This window comes from Porites lutea, chromosome 7, assembly GCF_958299795.1.
Source record: "Porites lutea chromosome 7, jaPorLute2.1, whole genome shotgun sequence".
Taxonomy (NCBI): domain Eukaryota; kingdom Metazoa; phylum Cnidaria; class Anthozoa; order Scleractinia; family Poritidae; genus Porites; species Porites lutea.
This window is the reverse complement of record NC_133207.1, coordinates 34,322,145-34,348,468: the sequence shown is the minus strand read 5'-3', so window position 1 is coordinate 34,348,468 and position 26,324 is coordinate 34,322,145. Positions and strand designations below refer to the sequence as shown.

At 38.0% G+C, this 26,324-nt stretch overlaps 3 protein-coding genes across 4 annotated transcripts in view; all 3 read right to left on the bottom strand.

Annotated features, from left to right (window-relative positions):
• Positions 1-3,825: 3,825 nt before the first annotated feature.
• On the bottom strand, positions 3,826-12,343 carry LOC140943763 (protein dispatched homolog 1-like). The gene is made up of 8 exons (XM_073392875.1): positions 12,205-12,343; positions 10,160-11,712; positions 9,355-9,579; positions 8,487-8,612; positions 6,961-7,231; positions 5,866-5,993; positions 5,188-5,274; positions 3,826-4,649 (listed from the first exon to the last, which is right to left on the bottom strand). Exons 1-8 carry the CDS (start codon positions 12,269-12,271, stop codon positions 4,005-4,007), a joined length of 3,102 nt encoding a protein of 1,033 aa, XP_073248976.1. The 5' UTR covers positions 12,272-12,343; the 3' UTR covers positions 3,826-4,004.
• Positions 12,344-15,445: 3,102 nt separating this feature from the next.
• LOC140943730 (uncharacterized) lies at positions 15,446-22,145 on the bottom strand. The gene is made up of 3 exons (XM_073392840.1): positions 21,081-22,145; positions 19,099-19,537; positions 15,446-16,932 (listed from the first exon to the last, which is right to left on the bottom strand). The coding sequence occupies exons 1-3, from the start codon at positions 21,201-21,203 to the stop codon at positions 16,403-16,405; spliced, it is 1,092 nt and encodes a 363-aa protein (XP_073248941.1). The 5' UTR covers positions 21,204-22,145; the 3' UTR covers positions 15,446-16,402.
• Positions 22,146-22,222: 77 nt separating this feature from the next.
• LOC140943731 (hydroxyacyl-thioester dehydratase type 2, mitochondrial-like) overlaps positions 22,223-26,324 on the bottom strand; it is a 10,146-nt gene continuing 6,044 nt past the window's right edge. Inside the window, exons 4-5 of one of the 2 annotated variants that reach the window (XM_073392843.1) lie at positions 25,977-26,052; positions 22,223-22,584 (exon numbers count right to left, since the gene is read on the bottom strand). In XM_073392843.1, the coding sequence (XP_073248944.1) occupies positions 25,993-26,052 (60 nt within the window). In that variant the 3' untranslated portion in view covers positions 22,223-22,584; positions 25,977-25,992. Of the gene's footprint in view, positions 22,585-24,132; positions 26,053-26,324 lie in introns of those variants that run through there. The other variant, XM_073392842.1, reaches the window with a different exon arrangement.

The following is a 26,324-nucleotide window of genomic DNA, read 5'->3' as shown; positions in this document are numbered from 1 at the left end:
GAAAACGCTACGTACAATTGACAACAAAAGGAGTGCATTTGTATCCGCCATTTTGCTTCTCCCAGAATTAAACAGTCGCAAGCTCGGTCCCGCCCTCTCCCCGCCTCCAGACAAGTTAGTCACGTGCCCGTGGGGAGACTCCGCATATGAAAGTGGTGGGATGCTCATTTAGGGTGTTCTGGGCAAAACGCCATCATATTTAGCCGTAAAGGTCTCGTTTAGGGTTGCACGCGAAAAAATCAAAAATATATATTTGATATGTGTATTTTTAATTCGTTTTATTTACTCCATTCATATAATCCAAGTTTTCTCATTTGTCTGTGTTTTAACATGGTCTCTTTTAGGGATCAAAAAAAGCTTGGGCCACGCCCAGATCAGTCTCCTTTAGGGGTTTAATTCAAAATTTTCCGACGAGCATCCCCACCCCTTTCACATGCGGCGTCATCCCCCCCCCGGGGGTCACGTGACCAAAACACAGTTACTCTCTTTGAATGGTTTTTAATACAATTTGGCTAGAACTTGAACCTTTTAATGCCTTTTTAACGACACTTTTTGTCGGAAATACGAGACAAACCTCGCCGATGAAAGTAATAAAATAGTCCTCTCAAGTGACTGGATAAAGTAATGTACCGTATGTTTTCATTTTTCCATAAACAAAAGAGGAATGATTATTCTTGTATTGCTTACAACTAACTATCATGTGTATTAAATTGCCTAAAGCAATTCATGTATAAATAAGAAGGCTGGAGAAGAAATTAATGGGTCTTCAGTTATACTCCCACAAAACAGGAATTAATCGAAGCAAGCCATTGCCGGAAATAACAGAAGCGAAGGTTTTTTTCTATATTTAAGCAACATGTTATCTATAGAATAACTTTTTAAGAAGTGAAACGCTAACTTATCTAATTAAGCAACCACAACCTGCGCTGAATCTCATTCTTTATTCTTTTGCAGCTAAAAGTACATCAATATTTCCCATAATATTTTAAATAGCTTTAAATAGCGATGAAGTAATTAGGATCATCAAGGGCAACATTACTTCACAAATTTGCAACTAAACAGAAGAGAGGAACACAGATACACGGAAAGACGAGACAGTTGTTACCCTCTAATTTTTAAACCCTAGTCTTGTCCAGAGAGAGAAGACATGTAAATGAGCATGGCGTTGGAAAGCCTGTGTCAAAATTTCTTCTCATTGACTAAAAGTACCCTAAATCGCCATCTTTCAAGGTTCCTGTGCATGCGTAACCAATGGTTCTCTCAAGGGTTTCGTATTCACTTTTCTAATTCCTGAAAGAACATGGGATGAACAACTTTCTGAATTTCTTCTACAGATTTCGACTTTTTTTAGTAAAACCCCAAACAATTCTTCATAGTTTTCAGTATTGGCCTTGGCGAGAAGTCCGGAGTGAGACTGGTTAACCTGACAGGCAGTGGATTACTATAAGGAATTACTATAAGGTTGCATTCGGTTGATTTTATTGTGGAAAAAGAACACATATAGTAATAAACAACTGTTCCTGGTCCAAGGGTAGGTGAATCAGTAGTCAGGTGGATCAGTTTCCTCGATCGCGTTGCAGCTAGTTCTTTCAAAAAAAGGCACAGTGAAGGCAGATGTCCTTAGTGAAATACACGATATTTAAACGAGAGTCGTAAGACACTCAGCAGGAAAACATGATCAGAGAAGAAACTCTTGAGCATATCTCTTGACATACAGGAAACGAGAAAATTTGTCCGTGAATTTTTAAGCTCTCAGAGATCTCAATGAGTCTAAAGTAAACAGCTTCCCAGTGCTCTTTGAATAAAATATTCTTCTAAATCAAGAGAGGATAAGGATAAGCAAAGTCAAACAATCGTCCGTAGGATAAAATTCCTCCGTCTTCAGTCTTCCAGCAGAATTTCAATATCTTGGCTCTTAACAAGGTTGGGTGTTAAGTTGTGATAATATTCCTGAACAATTAATGTTCAAAACAAATACCAGAAAAACGCGGTCACTATTCTGAAAACGGAGAAATCGTTTTTTTGATAAAGGTTATTTTGGAATAATCCATAATGTATGTTCCCATTCCAGAATGAGGTCAGAAGGCCTACAAAGTCTATTATTTACATGAAATAAGGCTTTTATTTACAAGGACCAGGCCGAAATGTTTAGGGGACAGGAATATATTGACTACAGTCACATCGCGACTTTAATTACAAAGTTAATATCATGGATGACAAATTGCTCCTTAATTTTGGCACGAAATTACAGCGCTTATACTACTACATAAGAAATTTCTGCGATTTGATTGGCTTAGAGGAGTGGTATTTCAGCTTAATTTGAAATACCTACATGTGAAAATTACAAACCTTTTGCGGGTAGTAGTATAAACAAATAATAGCATGATTTGTACGTGATATTTGGCATAAAATACCACTCGGGATATTTCAAAATTGTCTAAAATTTCACTCGCCTAACGGCTCGTGAAATTACGTATAACAATTTTGAAATATCACTCGTGGTATTTATGCCAAATATCACTACTAATCATGCTATTACCTATACTAATTTAGAATTTCTCACGAAGATATTAAAATGCATGCATTAAAAAACGCTGCAGGATAACGAAAGAGCCAGTTATATTATAGAAGAACGGTTCTATGTAGACTGGCTTTCGCTCGCTTCGAGAGCGTCCTTCGAGCCTTCGGCGCTCACACAGTCGACTTTTGGCAAGTCTAGATTCTATTGGGCTCAGTTTTGTTGAACAATCCATGATATTAGGAACTTAAGCCAATATGAATTTAAAAACCCGAAGTTTCGCCGTCTTCATGACGCCATAATCATAGTTCAGGTTTTACAACATTACAAGCTGAAATATTTACTATATTACTCTACTTGCAAGTCAGAGCAGGGCTAATCTCACTAGGCGGGAAAGCAAATCTAGTCCGCTATACTTAAAGATAGTAAAGAAATATAACATTAAATTTGACCTTTGAAATAACTCAACTGGTTGCATAACAAGACTAAGTAATAAATTATGTCATGTGTACAGATCATTTTGAAGTCTTAACTAAAAATGTGCCCTAGAAAGCATTCTTTAAACAATCAACATGTATGCTTTCCAATGTTTGGAGCTCTCAACACAATAAAAAAGTCGGAAACCTACGATTGTGACATTATTTGTTACCCATGGTTTAATTATAGGAAGTTCCGGCAATGTTAAGTTCTTTTGACACAACCCTTAACCTGAGATCAGGCCCAATTTTAGCAGTTCTCATACATTCTCCCTTACTTGGTCGCGCTAAAATGTTATTTACAAAGCGAAACGAAAATAGAGCCTGATCTCTGGATAACACACCGTGGTCCAGCCTACTCCTCAGGCGCTTCGTTTTTCGCATGGCAGAGGCGAGCGCGAAACGCGAGTGACTAGTGATTAACCACAAGGGACCCGCCTTCCTTTGCGCGCACATCGAAAGAGAGACGCCTGAGTACGAGGCAGATGTCTTAAAAGTCCAAATTTTACACAACTTTCCGTGCTGCGCAGTAACCCGCAATATATGAACAATGGGACTTTAATGATCAATAATACCTTGAACTTAGCACGAATTCCCTTAGAAGTCCTTGAAATCGCTCTCTGAAGCGCTCATTGATTCCTGATTCATTATTCAATATACAGAGCCTATTGTAGCAGAAGTTCTAGTTTTAGCTAAGGCCGGATTGCCGATTCAGGGCGAACGTACTTAAACCAGGAACACTGACGGAACACCTCTCAACACTTACCAATAAGTTAACCAAATTAAAAAAACAAAACAAAACAAAAACATTTCCTGAAAATTTCACAAGTTATTAGCGTTTTTCTTCGTCATTTGTCTTTTAACCTATTTGCCGGGTTTGCTGAGTTGTTCTGGGGCTGTTTAGGAGCGTCCCAAGTGTTCCAGGTTTTTTTCTGATAATGAAGAAATGATACAACCATAGATAATCTTTACGTTAAGACACTAATTCGGTTTCCACTGAGCCAGTTGATCTATGTAGGAATAGGATGGTCAAAAGTAACGACGCTCGATGCTGGGGGAGGGTGAGGGGCATGAAATCCTCGTCCGTCACATTTCTGGCAAGTGACATCAGTTAGTTTCTTGCCGCGGAGTTTGTCCTTGATCCATTGCACTAGCGGCAAGATAGAGCCTCTGTTACCTTCAGGCCCCATTAGGGCAAGCACAGTTGTAAAGAAAAACAGAGCAAAAAATATTGAAAGCCCGATGGTGCAGAAAATAAAGACACCAAATTGAAAAAAGAAGACGATTTTAGCGAAAAGCATGAAAATTGATGCCCCTACTGTCGTGCACGCCCCCGACAACACAGAGATACCCACGTGACCCAGAGTCTCGCGCACCTTGTCTTTGCGAGAGTGCTTCTGGGAACGAACGTAACCATCTGCAAGGTGTACGACGTAATCAACAGCTAAACCAACAACCAGAGTCAGGTTGAGTGACTCAAGCATTCCAAGCTTCCATCCGGCCATTGGGATTATACCAACCACCCCTAAAGTGATGAGACAAATTGTCATGCAGCACAATAATGCTACAATCCAGTTTGTTGTCATTACTATGAGAAGCGGTGCGGCAAAACACAGACCCATTACAATCCCATTCACAGCACTTTGGACCAGAACCTGTGTAATATAGAAAAAAGGAGGTTAAATGTCATTGTGCAATCTCCTTCGGAATATTTTTTACTAATGAAACGGACCCTTAGTTTCTAGGAGAAGCCCAAATATTGACTCTACAAACAGCCGCATAAACAAAACAACTTTAATTTGTTTCGACAGTACATCCGTCATCTTCAGTTTTACAACATGGTTACATATTGTGTAATCGCCGTTGTATTTAAATCGCGCGCGATGTTACAAAGTTCATTACATTGCGTTGACAATATTGCGTTTTTTAAAAGTTTAAATCAGTGAAGTTAAAGGGGGAAAGAGAGAGAGAGTCAGGTTTATGTGTTTCACCTGCTGGTGAAGGTCGGCTTTCTTCCATTTTATGAACATGGATTCGTTAAGCTTAACTTGATACTTAATAGCCGCAGAGTTCAGGATCTCTACAAAGGTGTTTCACCTGCTGGTTGAGGTCGGGTTTCTTCCATTTTATGAACATGGATTCCTTAAGCTTAACTTGATACTAGTAGCTGCAGAGAACAGGATCTCTACAAACCTTCTGCACTTTAATCCAGTGCCATGGATTGTTAAACTCTGGCGTGATCTGAAAAGCACTGTTGCACGATGCTGGCATAATGCTCATCTGAAAAAGTCATGGGTGGTAAAAATTTCAGCGCCAAGTTAAATTGCAATAACGCCGGCTTAATGACGAAACAATTAGGACCAATCTCCTACACATAAGGCCAGTAAAAGGATATATGTAGGCACGGACAGAAGTGAACAAAGGATAAGATTTTGACGATTGTCATGAAGTTCCCCTCTATATAAGAGAACAAACTTGATACATGGTATGAAAAAAAAAATGACTTGATTGCATGTCACTTGCACTGTATTATTTGGTTGAGCGTTCGCGGTAGGCGTTTGAATAAGAAGAAATAAGAAAAGAGGAATTTAAGCTCGGGAGAACTCGATAGGCACGAGATAAAGAAGAAAAGCGTTTCAGTCTCATGACTTAATTGACCGTTTCCTTTCCTCCTCTAAGCATCTGCCATACGTACAGGCTGTACATAAACATAGCTTTAGTTAAGGATAAATAACGTCATTCGACGTTTCCATTTTTCTCACATCATTAAGAAGAAACAAACAAAAAATAACAATAACGTTACTTATTTTTTCTTGTTATATGCTTTAACAAGCAACTGACCATCCGATAGTATAAAGATGGCCGCCTTACCTTTGTCTTCACAAACTCCTCCCAGGCATCATGTACGGGAAGTCCTTTATCGTATGCTATGTTTCCGCCTGTTAGTGTTGTAGGAATCTTGACTGCAGCGTACAAGATGTTGTTTCCATACTTGCCGCCTATACATCGAAAGGGTATGTTAGGCAGCGTTCCCACTTGGTACACGGACAAGGTGCTCAAGTTCGGTACTCGCTATGCACTAATGTGAACACACCCTTTTTAAAGTACCCACCCCAGAACTCGGGCACGCTGTTGTTGCCCAGGTGATGACGTCGAGGCCTTATACTCGGGCACTAAAGGGCACCAAAGTAGGTGCAGCGTCTGGAACAACCCCGTGTGCACACGATTTCTGTTAGTTCCCAGGCAGTCCACTGCTTTGCATACCCATAACTTCCTGCTACACCCACGTTTCAAAATAGTGCTAAAGGGCGAAATAATTATATATGTACACAGTTATAAATCGGGTAGCAAGGTGTGAACACAGCACCATTGATTTTGTGCCGGAACCCAGGTACTCGTTCTCAGAAACCAAGCCTGAACAGTGCCTGGGAGTCCTCGATCTTTTAAATTCACGCGTAATAACGACAATAACTGAAAAACTCCTAGGGTGGATTGCAAGGAAGATGAAATCAATATTGTGTGACTAAAAATGCGACGAACGGAAGAAGAGATTCTGATCTTCATCTTTTTGAGGGAGAACTGTGAGAGTAATGAAAAGGATTTTACTTTCGTGGACTTTTTTTACTGCACTTCCATTTTGAAAATGACTCTAGGACCTCACCCGTTTGTAAAAATCTTTACTGGAGACCACGATGTAGCAGGATTAATTAACAACTTCTATGGTTCTTCAAAATGGCCGATTTCTCAAAAGACCTAGCAAAATATACACGCATGCTTACTAGAAAATACCGCTGAACATGACACCCTTAACCACAAGAGAAGATGTATGTAACATTACTGTAGTTCTCTAGCTCATACGCTATTCTTGATAGCCAACGCAACAACTCTTTTTTTCCGATTGAAAGGTGGTAGTTCAATTATAAAAGGTTCTAACCTGTACTTGTTAAAGAAATTAAGATTAAAAACCTTGAAAACTGGGTTTCTGAAGCTCGTAGGTGGCATCAATCTCTCCACCAAGAAGCGAACTGTAAGTTAAGTAATCATCACTACTGTATGATGTGTTTCCGTGCGTCAGCCAAAAGCCGAGAGCTACTTCATAATAGCGATAATATGCTTGCGAGAGAATTGAAGAGTTGTACATGGTGGGGTTGTACTGCATCAATGTTCTGATTTTTTGGCTGTTAACAGGGATGCTAAAATCTGTGCCGTTTGGGTATGTGGACTTTTTTGCTTCTTCCTGAAAAGTAACATATCATGGAACAGTGGAATCAAACTTACTGTATTACATAACTTACCACCGGTACATGATACAAGGCATCAAACACCTGACGGCAATATCATTGACATTACTATAATTCAGTAGAATTGTTTGTCTTTTAGTGCACCTCATTGGACAAAAGTGCGTTTTACCATGTTTTCAGTCGGACCTTCACTAACAGCGACCTCTCAACAAACGGCCACCTCTCTACAACGGCCACTTTTTTTTGGCAGACAGTCCATATGTTGACTCTTGTTTACGCCTCTCTACAACAGCCACTTTCTTCTTTCCCCAAGGTGACCGTGTGTGGAGAAGTTAAACTGTATCATCTGACCAAAGGCGGTTATATAGTTGTTCATAAGTTTGTTCTCTGAAAAGGTCTGATTTCAAACTGTAGTTTTGGATACCAGAAAATGGGTAAACAATTATTCCGTTTCATAGGTCCACAGCAACTTAAGTCAAATTGTAAGTCGATTAACAATAACAACAACAACAAGCAAACAACAACAATGTATTTGTAAAGAAATACAAAGTTTACAATACTTAATGTCCTGCAAATAGCTATAATGCTAATCTAGGCAGGACAAGACTTCAAATAAAAACGTTATTAAATTACATAAGAAAAAAGAAAAGAAAAGAAAAGAAATACAAAAACATACAGAAAGAAACACCTTACATATAAATTCAAGTACAGGGGATTTTGTTATTTGAAAAATACTATTTGTAAAGCTTGGGGGGAGAACTCCCATATAAAAGTGACAGGAATGCTCGTCGGAAAATTAAAATTCAACCGCTAAGGGAGACCAATATGGCTGTGGCTCAAGCTTAAACTGATCCCTAAAGAAGACCGTACTAAAACAGACGTCACTTGTTTTTATGTTAATTTCTTTACATAAGCCCTAAGCGATACTTGAATGGGCAAATACAGTGAATTTCTGTCCCAGACACCAAAAGTGAGCCCAAAAATTAAATTATTTGCAATTTATACCCTTAAGCGAGACGACGAGCATTCCCCTCACTTTTATATTGGAGTCCCCCTTCCGGGTTGTAAAGATCACTGTGTAATGTATATCGCCACTCATATTTGACTTAAAGTCAAGAGTCATTGACTCTTGATTAATTAAAAATAATTCAACTTATTCCTATGCCACTCCTATAGTATACCGTCAGTTTGCGTCAATCAACTTGGTGTTGTTGTCTCACTCAGTGTTCCTGAACAAATTTACTCACTCACCGTAAGAAATGTATTCATGTCCTCCACAAAACATTGTATGTCCGGTTCATTGGTTACTGCGTTTCGTCTGATCTTTAACTCTTCCAGCTTTTCGTTGCTCAAACTTCTCAGTTCTTTGCAAAACTCCTAAATAAAAGCAAAGAACATCTTCAAAAGTATTCAGTAGAAACTATAGAAACTATTCTTCCCATCGATTCTTACACCATCTAGAAGGTCCTTTGAGCATCGAGCATATTCTTTGCATACACATAAACAGGTTAATTAAAGGCTGGGTAGCTGGGAACTGACCACGGATTTCAATGTTGGTCACTATAAGTTTAAATCTGTAAAACAGATAATGATGGAGCATGATCTCCTTAAGATATTTGGCAATTATTGTGTGAGGCTGAGTATATTCTGAAGAATTATACAGATCAAGGTAGGTTTGTCTTTTCTTGCACGAATTCAGAATATAAACGAATGTTTGGTCTAGCAGATATTCTTCAAATAGAAGTGGTCATCCTTTGAGTTGTATTTTTGCTGTTCTTGTTATGCTTTTAGGCAGAAGTTGGGCTACGGAGCTCCCGTTAAATAGTAACCGTTTAGGAAAAAAGATGAACTTTCGAGTTACAGTAAAGAAATAAAAAACCGTGAAATACTAATACCTCCCACAACGGATAAATAAACTTAAGAACCCAGTCCATGAAGGTGTTATTGGTTTACCTGTGGTTCGAATGGATTGAAGCGGGGACGTACGGTGAGCGATGAGCGATGCAATTTTACAAACAAATAGATACCATACTTAGTTACCTTCTCGATCAGTCATGACAAATAAAAAAGGCCTGAGCCAGTTATTGATCTTGACGAGTGTTAAAGAGTGGTTTCTTACCAGCATAGCTATCTGACAGGGTGGAGGATTCATGTCAAAACTTCTATCCAACACTGTCTTTCCTTTGCATTTATAGTCAGTGAAATGGCATTCACTGCGGTCTTGGTTCTTGAGTCCCCACACAATGTACAAGTTAATTACATTGTCCTCTGAGCTTGGATTAAACTGGTTTCTATTAAGACGTTGAACACTGTGCCAGTTGGTTCCCTCTCCCCACATATCAATCTGTAAGATATGAGAGAAACTCTTCACTGCATCAGTTTTTTCAAGTATCTCCCGTCAAAAGCCCATCATTCCTCCCAAAAAATGATTACGGTACTTACATATGGTCTCCTTCTAATTTAACGCGTCAGGCTGTGAAGACCACTGGATAATTGCAGGGAATTATGCCGCGAAGTACGCAAACTATTACTTTAATTACCACAGCCGAGAATTACTACAACTTAAAGGAAGGTTTTGACAGGAAGAAAGGAGCGTATATGAATTAAACGTTTTCCTTGGACGTCTAAAATTGTTGCCTCTCGTCAGGGAAGAGTTGCTCGTGTTATACTGGGGATTGATTCCTGCTATTTGTCAGAATTTTCAGTGGAAATAGCCGATAGTTTTTACCAGTTCTTGCGAAAATAGAAATTTGATTAACTTATCGCGAGCTTGGAAAATCAGGGGAAAAATTTCAGTGTTTTTCTGAGATAATAAAGACACCCCTGGTTCGAGTTACAGGTTTAGAAAACAGAGGATTTTAAAAGTTTGGATTCTCGCTGCTGGAATTAAGCTCTGTGTATAACAAAAGTGTGTATTACTGTACCTCCTCCTGATCAGCGGTTATTTGTGCTGCATATGTTGCAGACAGGGATATAAATGCTACAAAAATGACCAGGATGATCCAGCGAATAATTTTGTGACCAACTACTTTATCGACGAAAATCCCTCCAAAGAACCTTGTTATCATTTTGTGAGTGCGGTTAGGTGTCTGCCCGGGGATGTCTTGTGCAGCGTCAGCTTTCTCTTCATTCTCTCTTGTGGGGCTTGGAGCAACCTGGTTGTCGCTAGGAGTTCTGGCACAAACGTTGCACACTTTGAAGCACGGCCATTCCCAGTCCTTCCAGTAAAACTCGTACGTAATGAGAACGGTCGGCAAAAACAAGATCACTGAGCAGTAGTTGACAAACACAAGTAGCGCTGAAAACGTACCGAATGATGAAACGCCTAGCAGCGGAGAGGTCACGTTTGAAAGGAAAGCCACCATAGTTGTAAAAGATGTAATAAACATAGCGCCAGCAGCATGCAGATACACATCCGAGAACCTGGTAAGGAGGTTTGGAAAAGATTTCTCTTGTGATGAGCGCCAAGTGTCATAAAAGACGAAAACATCATCAGCGCCGATTCCAAGAATAATGAAAATGGACAGCACATGAAAAATACCAATATAGCGGAAATCGAAGACAATCCTGTAAATCATGTTGGCGCTAAAAAAGGATGCAAATATGCTGAACAATGCCCAACCGGTGATCCACAGAGAATGAGTTTGAAAAAGCATAAAAATGAAAATGAACGCAAAGCTACCAAAAACAAGCAAGAGATCCGCTATGACTTGTTTAGAAGTGGCTTCAAAAAACAGCGACCTCAGATCATAATAAAAGTTCAAGTTTCCAATTCCTGATTTGTAAAGCTTAGCAAGCTTCTCTGAGAAAGCTCTACCGGAGTATTCTTGCGAAAAATTAAATTGCTCATCTGGGCTGTCTGAAACACTTCGGAAACCTTTAAACGGGAACCCGAGCGTAAGGAAAGATCGTGTGTATGACGACTTGGCAATTGAAGGAGTTATAACAGCGTCCTTGCTGAGATGAAAGTCTAAGATTACTCGAGTACGATTTATATCTTTTGCAGTGTTCAAAACTCGTGAAATATTTTCAAAATCCGGGTCATTAAGCCAAGGATGAAGCATTTTATATGTGCCATCAAAAAATCTGATAATTGAAGTAGGTGCTTTACACTTGCCGCTTTCCATCAACAAACATAACTTTTCCTGATAATTTGAGTTAGAAAACAATTCTTCTTCCGTTTTCTGAATCAGCTGAAGATTTTCTTTGGTGAACACATTTCCTTCTTTTAACTCGTAGACGAGTAACAACAAGTCATACCTCGCCTTTCTTTCTCCTTGAACGCCTAGGGGGGCTGCATTTAAATTAACGCGCGGATCTTCGCTGGCAAATTTCCAAGCATCTGCTCTCAACTTGGAATTGTCGTTTTCCAAATTCAGCGGAACTCGAGAAAAATCCACCGGGAGAATGTTGTAGCCAGACATGTGAAGAGATGCAGTGAGTAAAATAACCGATACATGGGCAGCAAGTGCAATGGCTGTGGGACAAAATAAAACCTTGAAGTATTAAATAAGTGCAATAAACCTTAAAGGAAAATTATCAAGTTTATAACAAACATTTACTCTTCTTGGGCTTAACATGTCAGTTTTAAACTGCACAAGTAACTATTGTTATTGCAATATTGTTACGCAAAATTTCCGGTAAGTTTTGTGGGACAGATTTTGATTTTTCGCAGGCAATGTTTTATCACTCCGTGTTTATCTGGCAAAGAGGGTTTTGAAAACGAAGAAATGGTTTTTCTCGACATCTTACTCATTTGTTATTACAAAGTATAGTCAGTATATATAAAATAGACAGCTGAATCGAATAATGTTTGCATTTCGTATGAAGACCGGCATACAGGGTTGTCTTCATGAAACTGCTGAGCCCGATAACTTTTCTCATTCTTTTAGGCTTAAACTTTCCCAACTGCTTATTCTATAAACTGAATATGATTCGAGAACACTTATTACTGAGATTGAAATCTTACCAAAGCATAATTTAGGACGCCCCAGCACAAGCTTACAATAAGGTACTATCTTTTGGTCATCGGCCATAACGGACTATTAACGGTTTTCAACCAACTTACGCTCTCTTTCGCTTAAAATATATGAAATTACTTTTCCAACGACATGGGTGACAGAATGATGCGGTGTTATAGAGCGTTCAAGTAAACTGTTATATATTCTACTTTTTCACCTGTTTTAATTCAAGAGGACTGACATTAATTTGCATATGAAATGCATTGACGTCAAAAGTGAAAGTCCTCCTCATAATTAGTTTCTTATTCATTGCGGTCTAATCCGGCCTCGCTGAGAAGTAAGTAAGCAAATACAAATAAGGACTAAATTCTACTTCTAACTCACATATTAACATGCTTGATATCTAGCAGTTATTATCTCATATCTCTTAATAGATATAAAAAATATTAAGAAATAATATTCTATGTATTCGTGGATTTTAGAAGATTACCACTAAAAATATGACATTTGATCTGACCTCTAAGCAACGAATTCGTTCAGTCATATAATTATTCTAATATCCTGTCATTTTCTGAAATTTAAACGAGAATCATAAAGGGTCGAGGAAACCCAGCCAAGATGTCTAAACGGTTAAAAAAATTGCCCTCAGTGTTACGTGCGGTTTGCAACTTTAAGGATTAGAAAAAGAGAGGTTGTTATCCATTCAAAAGCTGCCACATCAATTCATAATTTCCTAAAACCCTTATTACAAAGCAACACTTTCCCTCAATGGGGCATTTAAAAGTTAAGGTAACAAACATTACTATGAGTTTCAGTCTCAGAGAGCAAATGGAACCATTTTTTCATGCAAAATATAATTAAACCGTGTTATTATCCAAACGAGGTATGTATTTGCAAATTTTGTGACAAAAATAAATACACGTTTTCTAAAAAAATGAAAAAAGTAGGGAATGGCCATGAAGTTGACGCAGCTGGACTAAATGGAAGCAATATTGCCTGACGGATTTTAATTGACAAAAAAAGTGAAGCTCAAGCAGATTAAGAAAACACGAACTGTTTTTCCACAATAAAAAAACTGAACTGTTTCTCACTTCTTCTTCGTTCTTTTTTTATCGGCCAGCGGCTTCTTGAATAAATCATGTCTTTCAATTTTTCTTTTTCACTTTTAAAATACGCAACAGCCGGATAAAACAGATACAAAAAACTGGTTAAATACTTAAGGGGTTTAAGGCCTGTGTCAAAGGTGTGTTAACAGCATATTATTGATTGGCAATATCGCTCGCCAGGAGACCTAGACCAAAATGAAATTTTCCACAAAAGTTAATCTTGAGATTTCCTTGTGCTTTAAAGTTTAATTATAGTCAAGTGACATGTCACGTGACCAAAAATTGAAAATGAAGGAAATTGGCGAATTGGTGATGAATCTACTTTCTTCAGATATTAAGTAAATTGGTATTTTTGATAGTAGATAAACGTACCTAACTTTCTACTTTTGGATTGAATGTCCACGAAGTTTAAAATTAAAGTTTTAAATAATTCAAGATTAAATTTTGGCATTTAAAATGATGTTTTCCCTCATAATTTTTTATTGAAGTGTATTGGACAGTCATTCCAAACGTGAAGTGTTAGAAATATTCAATATGAATAAGAAAAGTGCTATTGCTCGATTTCTTTTAATTTCCTAAACCCGTCCAGTCACCAACCTGTCAATTTTTCACGATTTGAGCAAAATGGTCACGTGACATACCACGTGACTTATTAACACAATCTTAATACTTCAAAATGTTAAGAACCAAATTTGATTCAGGTCCATAATCTGCGCCGATAAATCATTTCCCACAGGTAAACCCCATAGTCTCAGGCTTTAAACAACTTGAGTATTTCTGACCAACATTCCATGTGGAAAAAAAAAAGGTCTTTCTGTTCATATACTTGCCATGCTGTTAGAAAGTAAGTCAAAATACTTTACCATCATTCACCGATTGTCCTAGGGTAATTTTTAAAATTGATTTTCACTTTCATGTAACAATATAATTATGATACCGAAACAGGGTAAATACGCAAATATTCTTTGTCATTAAATAAGGTTCCAGCGGTTCCAGTAATGTTCTATCTCCGTTGGCAATTACGAAAAACTGGAGACACCAAGAGGATACTGATTTCAGTCCCACAACCCAGAGTATTGTAACACTTCTACTTCACTTCTCTACAATGATTACTGATGAAAAGGAGAAAAAACAGCCAAAGGAAACAGGGGCTTTTAAGGAGGATCGCCGTCCACGCAAAGCCGGATATTTTCCGTAAGGTTTTTCGGCATACTATTATACGCCAATCTGCTCACTCATCCGCGGCCTATTTGCTTTAGAAAATGCGCGTTTTCAAAAAATGTCCGGATTCGTGTGGACTAGAGAGTTAAAAGACAATTTTTCAAAGCATTTTTTGAAGAGAGATAAGAGAGATAAGCAGCCTTCTTAGGCTCCGTTAATGTGGCTTTTGTTAGCTACATTGTGTTCAGCTTGTCATAGGGACGAGTAATGGGAAATACTAGTGCACACACAGTAATTTTCAAGGAGTTATAATAACTCCTCTCGTGGGGCTAATTGAACTCCTTACAGTGGAGTTATTTTTTGGGGTGTTATTTTAACAACAACAACAACAACAACAACAACATCTTTATTTCTTACATTAAATTTACAAATATCACACCACCTGCAAATAGCAAGGCTAATCGAAGCAGGTGGTGTGTAGACGGCTTAAGATTTATTACGAATAGTTGAAGTGAAAAAGTACCATATTTATAATAAAAAAGGTCAGTCACGAGAGAAATTGAGATAAGAAAATCGAGGCAGCTATTAACCCTAACCCTAACTCCAAAAAGGAGTTTAAAGAACTCTTTTTCAGGAGCAAAAGTGACCCCAGAGATTGAGGAGTTAAAATAACCCCAAAAAAGGAGTTATCCTGTACCTAAAATTTTTACTCCACTTTCAGAGTTAAATTAACTCCAAAAAGAGTAAAAACAACCCATATAAGGAGTAAAAGTAACCCCATTTCGAAGTTATTTTATACTCCAGACTGGGAGTAAAAAGAACTCTTTTTCAGGAGTAAAAATGACCCCAAATTCGGAGTTAAATTAGGAGTTAAAATAACCCCCAATACAGGGGTTAAAATAACCCCCTATACAGCTCGTTTCCTGAAATCGTCAATCAGAACGAAGGGAACCTCAAGTGGATAACTGACAATGGGTTTTTTTTACAGATACTTAATATTCAGTGTGTACCAGAGTGAATGACTAATGATATGACATCCCCGGCACATCCGATTCACAGCAAAGAATATGCATCCTTCAACGGCAAATTTATTTTAGCCATTATGTCAAAAGTACATTTAGTGGAGTGGTATATAAGTAAATTCAAAAATTCTTCTCTTCTTGAAAACGTCACCCAGAAATGAAAATACCTTCAAGTGGGTCGGTCATAACGCTAGGAATTTTAACTTTTACAAGAGTCCTACAGTTCTAGAGGGGGTTGCTTTCGAAACTGGGAAAATTACCTAAACATATCCAGTTTTCGGACGTACCCCTCAATGATTCAGAGAAAATAAATCAAGCAGTTCTACGTTATATCAGTAATCTTCTTATGTTTATATTGTGATATCTAGAGGTCTGTGTGATGGTGACTTGATGATTAAGATATTCATCGTTATTTAGAATTAGTATTTTTCCTCCAGCGATGCCCAAACGCAATTTCGAAATACTCCGAAAATTAAAACATCTGTTTCAGCCCCAAAGTGCCAATTCAGCCCTGTAGGCCAAAGTCTGATTCAGCCCCTACTGGAGCCACTTGTGCACAATTAAAAAAAAATAGGGCTGTATGTCACTGAAACGGCCTCATTTTTAGGGCTAAAACAGATCTTTCTGATTTACAGTGTATTCTAGTCCTTTTTTCAGGTTTGCACTAACTGAAGAGCCCTTAAACGATCTAAAAAATTATTTCCACGATCATTACAGTCAATACTTTCTAGATTTCAAGTTTTGGAAAAAGAGTTATTCTTGGTATTATCACGCTGACAATATACTACCCGGCTCTATCTAATAGAGTGCATACTGAATACTAGTAGCTATTATTTTTAGTTTATACGAGTGTGTTAGTTACATCATTCTTTTCTACGGATCACAATACACTAATTTACGGGTGCATTGATTCTCAGTTAAAAATCACGGGCTATAGCGACTTGGCGTGCATATTCCACATCATCCGGGTTCGCAGTGCAGTTCCGGCCATTATTGGGTGGGCGCACGGCGTGATAGCGTGTCCAGTCCCCATTGCAAAGCTGAATGGGTAGCACATCATGCTTGATATGTAACTCTCTATACATGTACCAGTCTGGCGACACAAGGAAAGGTGTCCCTGCACCCACTCCCCTTGTAATAAGAGTCATATTGGAATCGTAACAGCAAACTTGCGCCGACAAGCTGGGATTCGTGAACAAAGGCCGCTGCCGAATGCAGAACTGAGCTGTGCGCCTGAGTATTGCCCGCTGATCAACTTGCATGTATCCCCAGTCAAAGTATTTATCAAGTTCCTTATCGTAAATGGATCTGTTGTAGAGAAGCTCTGATAATTGAACACGACAAGGGCAGCTTGGTAATCTCTTCAGCCATCGACTGACGTTTGCATTTTGATTCACGGCACATTTTTCCCATAATGCGCAGGGATCGTCTGACTTTTTTGGAGTTCCTATGACGTAACATTAAGAGGTCAGTTACAGTCTTAACTATCAAAATGTTCATTCCGACCCAAGTTAAGTTTGTTACTGTTTTAAAAATTTTGCTTTTATACACCCATATCTAAGACTAAGAGTTGAGCCTGTAATCTTTCGATTCTAAGGAGATTGGTGTTGCGTTGAGGTGATGGCAAAAAAGGTAACAGACTTGTTATTCAACCCTCAGAATAACAAAGAAATATATTTGTCATCGAAAATGTTTTTCTAACACACCCATCGCCAATTTGGCTGATCACCAGAAGATGAGCTTCAAAAAGGAACATAAAAACACGACTACAGACCAAAAGCTCAATGGTAGAATCTCTAAACAAGAACTGGATCAAAAAAAAAAAAAAAAAAAACGAGAAAAAAAATATAAAGAAACAACGGCTAATTGATCTTTAAAACAATCATTTTAATTTCTGTTTTCTTCTTTTCTTCGCCGTGAGGATCAGTTTGCTATTCCGATTTCTTCACTGGAAGATGAACCACAACGGATAATCATGCGTAACTGCGTAGCTGCTGTTTGTTGTGCGAGCGCGCAAATGAGCGGCAAAGCCACCAAAACACGCCCAGAACGCGCTCCCCTCTGCTAACCCCCCCTCCCCAACCTCCAACAAGACCACCAACTTTGCAGGCTATAATCCTTGCGGAACAACGAATACAGAACCTCTCAGAGTTAATAGAAATAACAAAGGACGCACGCCATTCCTTTAGACTGTAACTTTTCAGATAAGATAGTGATGAAAACTGGAATCTTCTTCCGTATAAAGAAGACTTTTACATTAAACGATTTTTACCATCATTAAACAAAGGCTACGTTCTCTATCCCTATAGATTGTTATACGTTCTAAAATTAACAGCGGGTAGTGGCATGGAGCAGTTCAAACGGCACAAATTCATTCTATCACATGAACCAAGCAATCACTCAAGAGCTTCTCTGGACGGGACTGACCTTGACTTAAATTCACTGTTTGTCGATCGGTTATATTTAGAATTATCAAAATATATTCATTTATAATTAGATTATACTAATGTTCTATTTATGTTATACATATATTTATTTAGTAGCTAATGCGGGAAAATAGGCTTCTTACTACCTCTATCCGCGTTATCGATAAGCTTTGCGGATTAGTTATGAGACACATAACACGAAAGTGACTCAGCCGCCAGGAATGTAGATCAATAATTTAAAATGCATTTGACATAACATGCTAAAATACTTTCAAGTCCCGTCCACATACAGGTGTAGGAAAGTAAAATGTCCATTCATTAATTAAGAAAATGAGCATTCGTAATGAGGTGACTATAGTTTACTTTTGCGACGCGTCCTTTTTTAATACTCGTTTGTACCTTAAGTCTACTTTAACTGGAATACTCCCTCACAAATCACTGACTACGCAACTTCACGGCGTTCCAAGTAAAGCCATTTGCAAAAAGCTAAGGAACAAAGCTCTAAGCTAAGGTTGGTACTCTCACCATTTTGAGTTTTCACTTTGTCAATAAGGTTTTGATTCCCCAGTGTCATGAGCTCCTGGATTTACATAAAGTTCAGAACTTTTAAAAAAAATTTACCATTGAAGTTTTTCGGGTAAAGAGACAATTTCTCACAATAATTTTGTTCGGGTGCGAGGCATTTCAAACGTTTGCCGGAAACTATATCAATGAAAAAAATACAGAAAAAATGTTAGAGGCTTTGTTTCTGATGGAGGAGCACTTGGCTTTTGCAGCTCTTTTACAGGTATTTCACTCAAAACAAAACATGGTTAAAAATTCCCAGTAACAGGAGACAATTTCAGAACAAGCCAGACCGCAGAGGCGATCAGTACTCGTAACTGCCGCCGAGAAACAACTCAACTAAGTTGCGGTCAAAGCCCAAAAAAACAAAACATAAATGCGTTATAATCACAGCTGGAACTCAGACTTTTTTGTGGGTTTCTTGTGGCTGATTCTCATCCACTTAATTATTATTTAATAATGCATTAACGAGCAATTTTAAACATCCTCGTATTAATCCTTTAACCGGTAAATGAAATCCCATTAAACAGAAAAAAAAAAGAAGAAAAAAAAAACCCTGAAATGATTGACCTCGATGAAGATAGCTACACACATAGTACACAATTGACTCAAGTCCGTTGTACCTGTGGTTGACTGTGTTGGTTGGACAGTTAAGGTCTGATTCAAAGAAGGTTTAGCAGCAGCTGATGGAGAAGCAGCCTTTTTCGTTCCCCCAATTTGAGCTGTCTTTATTCCTCTTCCACGATCAGCCGCTTGCGCATATTCGTACCTCAGCTGGCTATAAAATGATGCAGAAATTATCGGCCTGTAGAGGTCCAAAGATTTTATTTTCTTCGCAGAGAAAGGTGCTGTCTGTGACACTGGAATAGCTGAGGGTTGTGGGCTGTGTAGACGGCGAAGGAGATGTTTTGATCCATTTTTTTCCTTCTTGTGACCGCGTTTGTGCATCGATTGCTGTTTCTGATTCTTCCTAAGTTCAATACCCGTTTCTGCGGTTGCTTTAGCCGCACCAGTGAGTTTAGAAGCGTTGGATCTCTTTTCGCTCACAGAGGCGCCGCTTTCCTGTAAAAAAAGCAGTTTTTCAGTGAAATGAGAGTAAATCAGACTGAATACAGATGACAAATACGTTTATCCACATACAATTGTTTGCATGTTCGCAACGCTAATGTGAGCTGAATAAAATTAATAAGGTTACAAATAATCGCCATAAGTTTTCTCCAAAAAAAAAAAGACTCATGTGACAAGCGACTTAAGATTTATTCTTTTTTTAACAATTTTCTCAAGATAACTGAGCCGCGACAATTCCTTAAATTAGTTTACAGTAGGTGAAAGTCGCACCCACTCGTCTTTGACTAACATCAAATTATTATTTACTTTCTTAAATGAGTTACCGCTTTAGATACATCTGTACAATAAGCATTCTAGGTGCTGCGCGCCATTCTGTTTGAACTATCATGGGAAAGACAAATGTAAGCCATGGTGAATAATATATTTTGCTTTAGGTAGAAACGGCATCCCTTTTCTTCATCAAAAATCTTCCGTTATCTGTGAGCCGTAAGGCTAAAGAGATACATGGAAAGGACAGAAATGTACATGTAAGAAGCCAAGACCACTAGAACTTTAATAAGAAAAACTTAAGAACTAAATCCATGTAGGGTGAACTGTTTCTGCAGAAAAATTCATTAGAAAGAGACTAGGAACGGCGACTTGATTTCACGGAGGAAGCCGGCCTACTATCCGCTTAAAACTGTAAGTGAAACCACTAAAATTAAGAACAATAAATCGCGGCACTTCGCATATATAGAGGTTTAGTGTTTATTTTTGGAGAGTCAAGTTTCTGCAAGATTTATCTTGCTAATCCGTCGTATTTCGGCACGTTTGTTCTCCCTAGTCAGGCTGCGTTTTGAGAAAAATTTAAATAGGATATGTTATCTACTGAGATTATTTTAAGAAAGCATAACAAAACAATAATCAGGATCAAAGACCGGTCGAGAGGTTTACAAAAGAAGTAATTAACACCGCGCTCATATGTTCTGGTAGTACCAGTTTGAGAGCTGCTATAAAGTCAATATGGACTGGTTTTGCAAACTAGGTTTTTGCATACGACTTATGTCAAATCTTCATCTCCTTAGCCGGTATTTTAAAATAAATCCTCTCCACTATCATCAGTCCAATTAATAACGCAACGACTCTTTTTCAATCTTTTTCAGAACAAAACAAAAATTAACGCTTGAGAAATGATTTTTTGCAGGAGTTTGGGTAACAAAATGCGCAAAAAAGGGTAAGCTTGAAAGTCTTGTTACACGCGTGAAAAAAACCGCTCTTTCTCAGTAAGAATAATCCTCTTAAAAAAATTGACTACAAAAAGAAACCGATGGTTAATTTCACTGGAAGTCAAGCGTGCTTCACGAAATTCTTTAGGAGAAAAAATGTCTTTTTCGCAAACTTTGTTTTTGGATGAGTCAGTTCAAGACTCTTGGCCGCTTATGGTAGTATTGATGATATAACAAAGCAAAGGCAGTTGAAAAAAAGAGGACTGAGAACCTTTCGGAGATGCCTAGCCTTTTACTGTTGCACTGAACTAAACAAAAAAAATTCCACTCACCAAGTCAGGATTCGAAGTTGGTTTTTCTGATGACCCTGCAGGCGGAGCACAGCTGCAAGCCGCTAGAAACACGCCTATCACTACAAACACGATCAGGCTGACTTCAAAAACTTTCACCTCCATCTATACCGCGCCCGATATTTGAAACTAACTTTGCAAAAAAGAAACTTTGTTCTCCAGAAAAATAATTAAAAAAGCAGCAACTGGATAGTTACGGTCCCGTTAACAAACGATTTTGATGAATCAAGTTAATAAAACTCCTTCAAGTGGGGTTTACTTCACAAAGGCTTTGAGTGCCCGGTACTCAGTTATAACTCACTCCTTATAAGAGTGGCTGTGTTATATATTTTCTGTGTTGCTCCGCCCAAATGCCACAAGAGACAAAAATATTTGAAAAAACGAAGAAATGTCACTCAGCGGCCCAAAATAAAGTCGTTATTTTTGCGGCATTTACTCTTGCTAGAAATCACAACATTCGCTCGGCAGGGTATTAACACCTTATGAACCCTAACAGACGTAAAAAGGAAAAACAAACATATTTACGGATACCAATATGTCCCGGCTTGCAGAGGAAGCAGAAAAATAAAGTAGTCCTTTTAACTTTGTTTCTATCTACTACATGTAACTTTCAAACCAATCAAGAACTGAGTGGGTGGGAGGAAGCTCGACCACGTGATGTTCACTGGCTCGGCCGGCCGGCCGGTTCAGTTGAATGAAATCGTAAACTAATACTTTTAACTCGTACGTTTACTGATAAAAACATTTCAGCTATTAATTAGTGGTAACTTAAAAACGAGAAAAGCCTGATGCTAAGACAGCACTGAATGTGTTTGATCACATATATTTTGACCTTTTGAATATTGTGGGAGATATTCCTGTGCATTATTCAATAAGTGTTGGAATCGTTCCTTGTAAAAGGAAGTGAAAAAGCTCAGGTAACGCCTAAAACTAAGATTAATCTAAGCCAAGGTTACACGTCAACTATTGCAGGAAAATATCTGTTTTTCTAAAAGTTGTCAAAATATTTGAAAAAGTAATCTCTGGTCAATTTATCAAAACTTTGATCAATATTACGCAACCATCGCTCTTGATACTACGTAAATGTAGTACTAATTTAACAGCTTCGCTCAATAGAATCCTCGTGGGTTGGTCGAGAAAATTGACAAAAGTTCGTATAGCAACGTCATTTGTATAGACTTAAAAAACCTTGACACTTTTGATCATCACACACTATTACGCAAGCTTTGTAAGGGATTTAAGTGTTTTTTTTGTGTTGTATCCGAAGTAATCGAGACCATAAGTGCAAAGTCAATGGCCGTCTATCTCAAGCCAAACGAATCACTTGTGGGGTAGGTATTCAGGATACTATTATATTTTAGCACATTTACTTTTCTCATATTATAAGTTAACAACCTCTCTAAATCAATCATCTGAAGAGGGCTTCATGAAGAGCGCATGCTGATGATACTTAAATTACCCTGCGGACTCGGTCTGACCTTCACTTCTATCGAAACAAGATGAACAATGGATCATAAATGAAGTCTGGATATAACCAGCCAAATCTGCTGAACACAACGCCAAAGATTATGGCTGCAAAGCAATTAGCAAATCTTAATACAAACTGAGGGGACACTTCGGGTTATCAACCACGCCGTGAATGAAATCATTGGGAGTTTTTACAGATGACAAATTGACCAGGAAAAAGTACGTCCACAAAATTTTGAAAACGATATCCTCTGGCACTGGCACTCTATTGAGAAAGACTTAGGCTATTCATATCCCTTAATACGAACAGAAGGATCAACTATTTTCTTATCAAACAAAATCTGTTATACCTGACACTTTTAAAACAAGGCAAAGTGAAACGGACCAAAACTAAAAACTAAACCCCTGAAACATAAATGCATTAAGTCGACTATCAAAACTACGTTCAGCTTAAATCGGGTTTAAGCAAAAGGGTAAACCACCAATTCTGTTTATACATGGGTCAATTTACGTGTTAATCCACGGTATGCGAACGGAAGGTTAAAACGAAAATATCCTGCTAGTAAAGTAAACCGCGGTAAAACGTCGGAGGCGTTTTTTACAGATGACAAATTGACCAGGAAAAAGTACGTCCACAAAATTTTGAAAACGATATCCTCTGGCACTGGCACTCTATTGAGAAAGACTTAGGCTATTCATATCCCTTAATACGAACAGAAGGATCAACTATTTTCTTATCAAACAAAATCTGTTATACCTGACACTTTTAAAACAAGGCAAAGTGAAACGGACCAAAACTAAAAACTAAACCCCTGAAACATAAATGCATTAAGTCGACTATCAAAACTACGTTCAGCTTAAATCGGGTTTAAGCAAAAGGGTAAACCACCAATTCTGTTTATACATGGGTCAATTTACGTGTTAATCCACGGTATGCGAACGGAAGGTTAAAACGAAAATATCCTGCTAGTAAAGTAAACCGCGGTAAAACGTCGAAGGCGTTCTTTAATTTATTTAGTTGGATTTCAATCACCATTAAGTGAAAACATTGACCAGGATGTATAAAGAATTAGTTAATACGACTATCTTTGCATTTTTCTGACGCTTCTCGACCAAGTCAAAATTCTGTTCACAAAATGGCGCCAGCAGTAACACTAGTTCCAGTTTTCAAACACTTGGCACTTTTTTAGTAAACTTTTAAAAAGTTTAGTAAATTAACAGCGTGTTAGAAATATATTTAACAATTAATGAATGAGGCTGAGTATCTTATTAAGAATTATGGAGATCGAGGAGGGTGCTATCCGTCGAGGCCGTAGGCCGAGGCGGATAACACCCTCCGAGATCTCCATAATTCTTCATATGATACGAGAGCCGAATTCAATAATTGTTTCATTATTCATTCAAAATAATTCCCAGTTTAAAAACAAAGCTCAAACATGCTTACCTCCATTGATGATAAGTTCACCTTCGATAGTGCACGTTTAGGGTTGTTCAGCTCCGCAGATATTCTCCAAATAGCAAATATCGCCCTTCGAGTTGTTTTCTTGCTGTTCTGGCCATGTTTTAGCTATTTTTTGTCCTATTTCTTACTCTTGAAACGAGTGAAATGTCCGCCATTTTTTGTTTTCACAACCAAAACAACTCAACCTCGTCCCCATTGTTTGAAGGTAAGTTTATTTTTTCCCTTTCAGGCCATAATCTCAGAGAGTCTGGGAAGAGTGTTTTTCTCTGACAGTCTTCTTTCTTCAAATACAGTGTTAATATTTTTATTATATTATACACGATTACACATGAAATCTCCATCGTTCGATACACTCGAGAAATTAATATTTTAATCTCTTCTTTTAAACATCAGAACGTATTTGTGGCTGAAGTCCAAGCCGAATTTTCGCAACTCTCATACATTTACTCACGTTTCATGGTGGAGTCAAGCCACTCTCATAAATTCCCTTACGTGGGACAAGGCCAAATGTTAGAAGCTTTCAGACATCAGGGGCACCCAACGTCAGTTTTCGGAAAATATCTGTTCGGAAGACGATTTGAGATCTAGAATTTTCGGAACATTTGTTGTAAAATTTCTTGCTTACCTGCCTCTCCTAGGATTTTCGAACATCTAAAAAATGGTATAACTGCCCATTTTTTAACGGATTTTTACTCTAAAAAGGTCACCTAGAATTTTCGGGAGCCTTTTTTCTGGCTGAAATTTTCGAAAAGATAAGTTTCGATCCCTATAATTTTCGGATCACTAGACTTTCAGCTTGGAACTCCGAATAGATGAAAAATAGGGGATAAAAATATGCCTATATCTATCGTTTAAATGCTAAAATACGTTTAACAATGCTATGTTTAAGTGGTTTTGAACTATATTCTCGTTGGGTGCCCCTGATACATTCCTTTTAACGTGAAATTAAGCCAAATTTTAGCGGCTCTTCTGATACATTCCACTTCGTTGGATCAGGCAAAAATTTTTGCGAATTTTCTACTTTCTCTCTTTCGTGGAATTAAACAGAATTTACTCCACTCTCATGAATTCAATCTTTCGTAGCCGGATAAAGCCGAATTTAAGCAGCTCTCACACTTTCTCTCTAACGTTTCATCAAGCCAAATTTTAGCAGCTTTCATGGTTGTTCTCTGCACACGGTCGGGCAAGATTTCTATCAAGTGAAACGAAAATATAGCATGATCTCCGGGCAGCCAGTTATTCAGTGTGTATAGAAGTGTTTTCTTGACACACTTTACAGTAAGACATGGTTTGATTGGAAGGTAGTGCGCTGATGTAATAAAGATTTTTTTGCCACATTTTGATCACAAATTTGCATTTTGGGGATGAAGTGAGCCACAAAAACCTGCTTAGATTTTCACGATTTGATGTCATGAAATTCCCGCATTTTAAAGGCTCAGAGGATCAAACACCTTTTTCACCATTTGACCTACAGTGCGTCTGAATGTAAATTGTACACTTATCTTAGATTTTGAAGAAAAATGTTGAAATGTGCATATCATGGAACACCAGACCATACCTGAACTGGCCAACACATAATTTTTACTGAAATTTTAAGAAAATTCTTAGGCTTGAACCTTCCCGAAAGTGAACTAAAATGAGATGAGATTTCTCCTTTTGTCACTGTAACAAACACAAATCTCTTTTCTAAAGCAAGAAAACAAAGAAACTACAAAAGGGAGACTACATAATCAATGGAACATCCTTGTGCTGCAATGACACTTTTAATAATAACAGGTATAATATTATAAATATTATTTTCATGCACACAGAGAAAACTCAATATGAACATCCCTGAAACACAAGGTTGGTTTCCAATAAAATTATTATAAATTAAAATAATGTTCTCCGTTTGGCTAGGAAAAATTAGTGGGTGGAATTTGACTTTAAAATAGTAAGAACACACTTACAAAACAATCCTCCATTTTACTGTTTCTCATCCAATTTACGGGGAACCAGTAATTTTGTCTCGCCTGAGAGAACAACCTACAACAGAGATTAAGTAAGTTAAATGACACCTCAGTAATATTTGAACCTTTCACTTCCAAAGTGAAGGACAGAGTCTTGTCACGAGTGCTAATTGAAGGGAGCCAACTGCTCTGAGCAGGGTACCCAGCAAAGAAATACCCAAGAGCAAAAGAAAGGTGCCAGCGGCCATGGGGCACTGCTAGAACACAGCCCTGGCAAGGACCACTACATTACAATGTGACAAGAAATAGATCCTTCTGATGCACCAGGCTCATTTATTTTGTTGTATG

What these genes read in the sequence shown, in the direction of transcription:
- LOC140943763 (XM_073392875.1), bottom strand. Translation starts at nt 12,271, where the DNA reads ATGGCCGATGACCAAAAGATAGTACCTTATTGTAAGCTTGTGCTGGGG. An exon ending in CCTGTCAGATAGCTATGCTG is followed by an intron (nt 8,613 to 9,354) that starts GTAAGAAACCAC and finishes GCTTTTATTTAG; the next exon opens with GAGTTTTGCAAAGAACTGAG. An exon ending in TCAGAAACCCAGTTTTCAAG is followed by an intron (nt 5,994 to 6,960) that starts GTTTTTAATCTT and finishes TTCGATGTATAG; the next exon opens with GCGGCAAGTATGGAAACAAC.
- LOC140943730 (XM_073392840.1), bottom strand. Translation starts at nt 21,203, where the DNA reads ATGGAGGTGAAAGTTTTTGAAGTCAGCCTGATCGTGTTTGTAGTGATA. An exon ending in CAACTTCGAATCCTGACTTG is followed by an intron (nt 19,538 to 21,080) that starts GTGAGTGGAATT and finishes CTTTTTTTACAG; the next exon opens with GAAAGCGGCGCCTCTGTGAG. An exon ending in ACCAACACAGTCAACCACAG is followed by an intron (nt 16,933 to 19,098) that starts GTACAACGGACT and finishes GTTACGTCATAG; the next exon opens with GAACTCCAAAAAAGTCAGAC.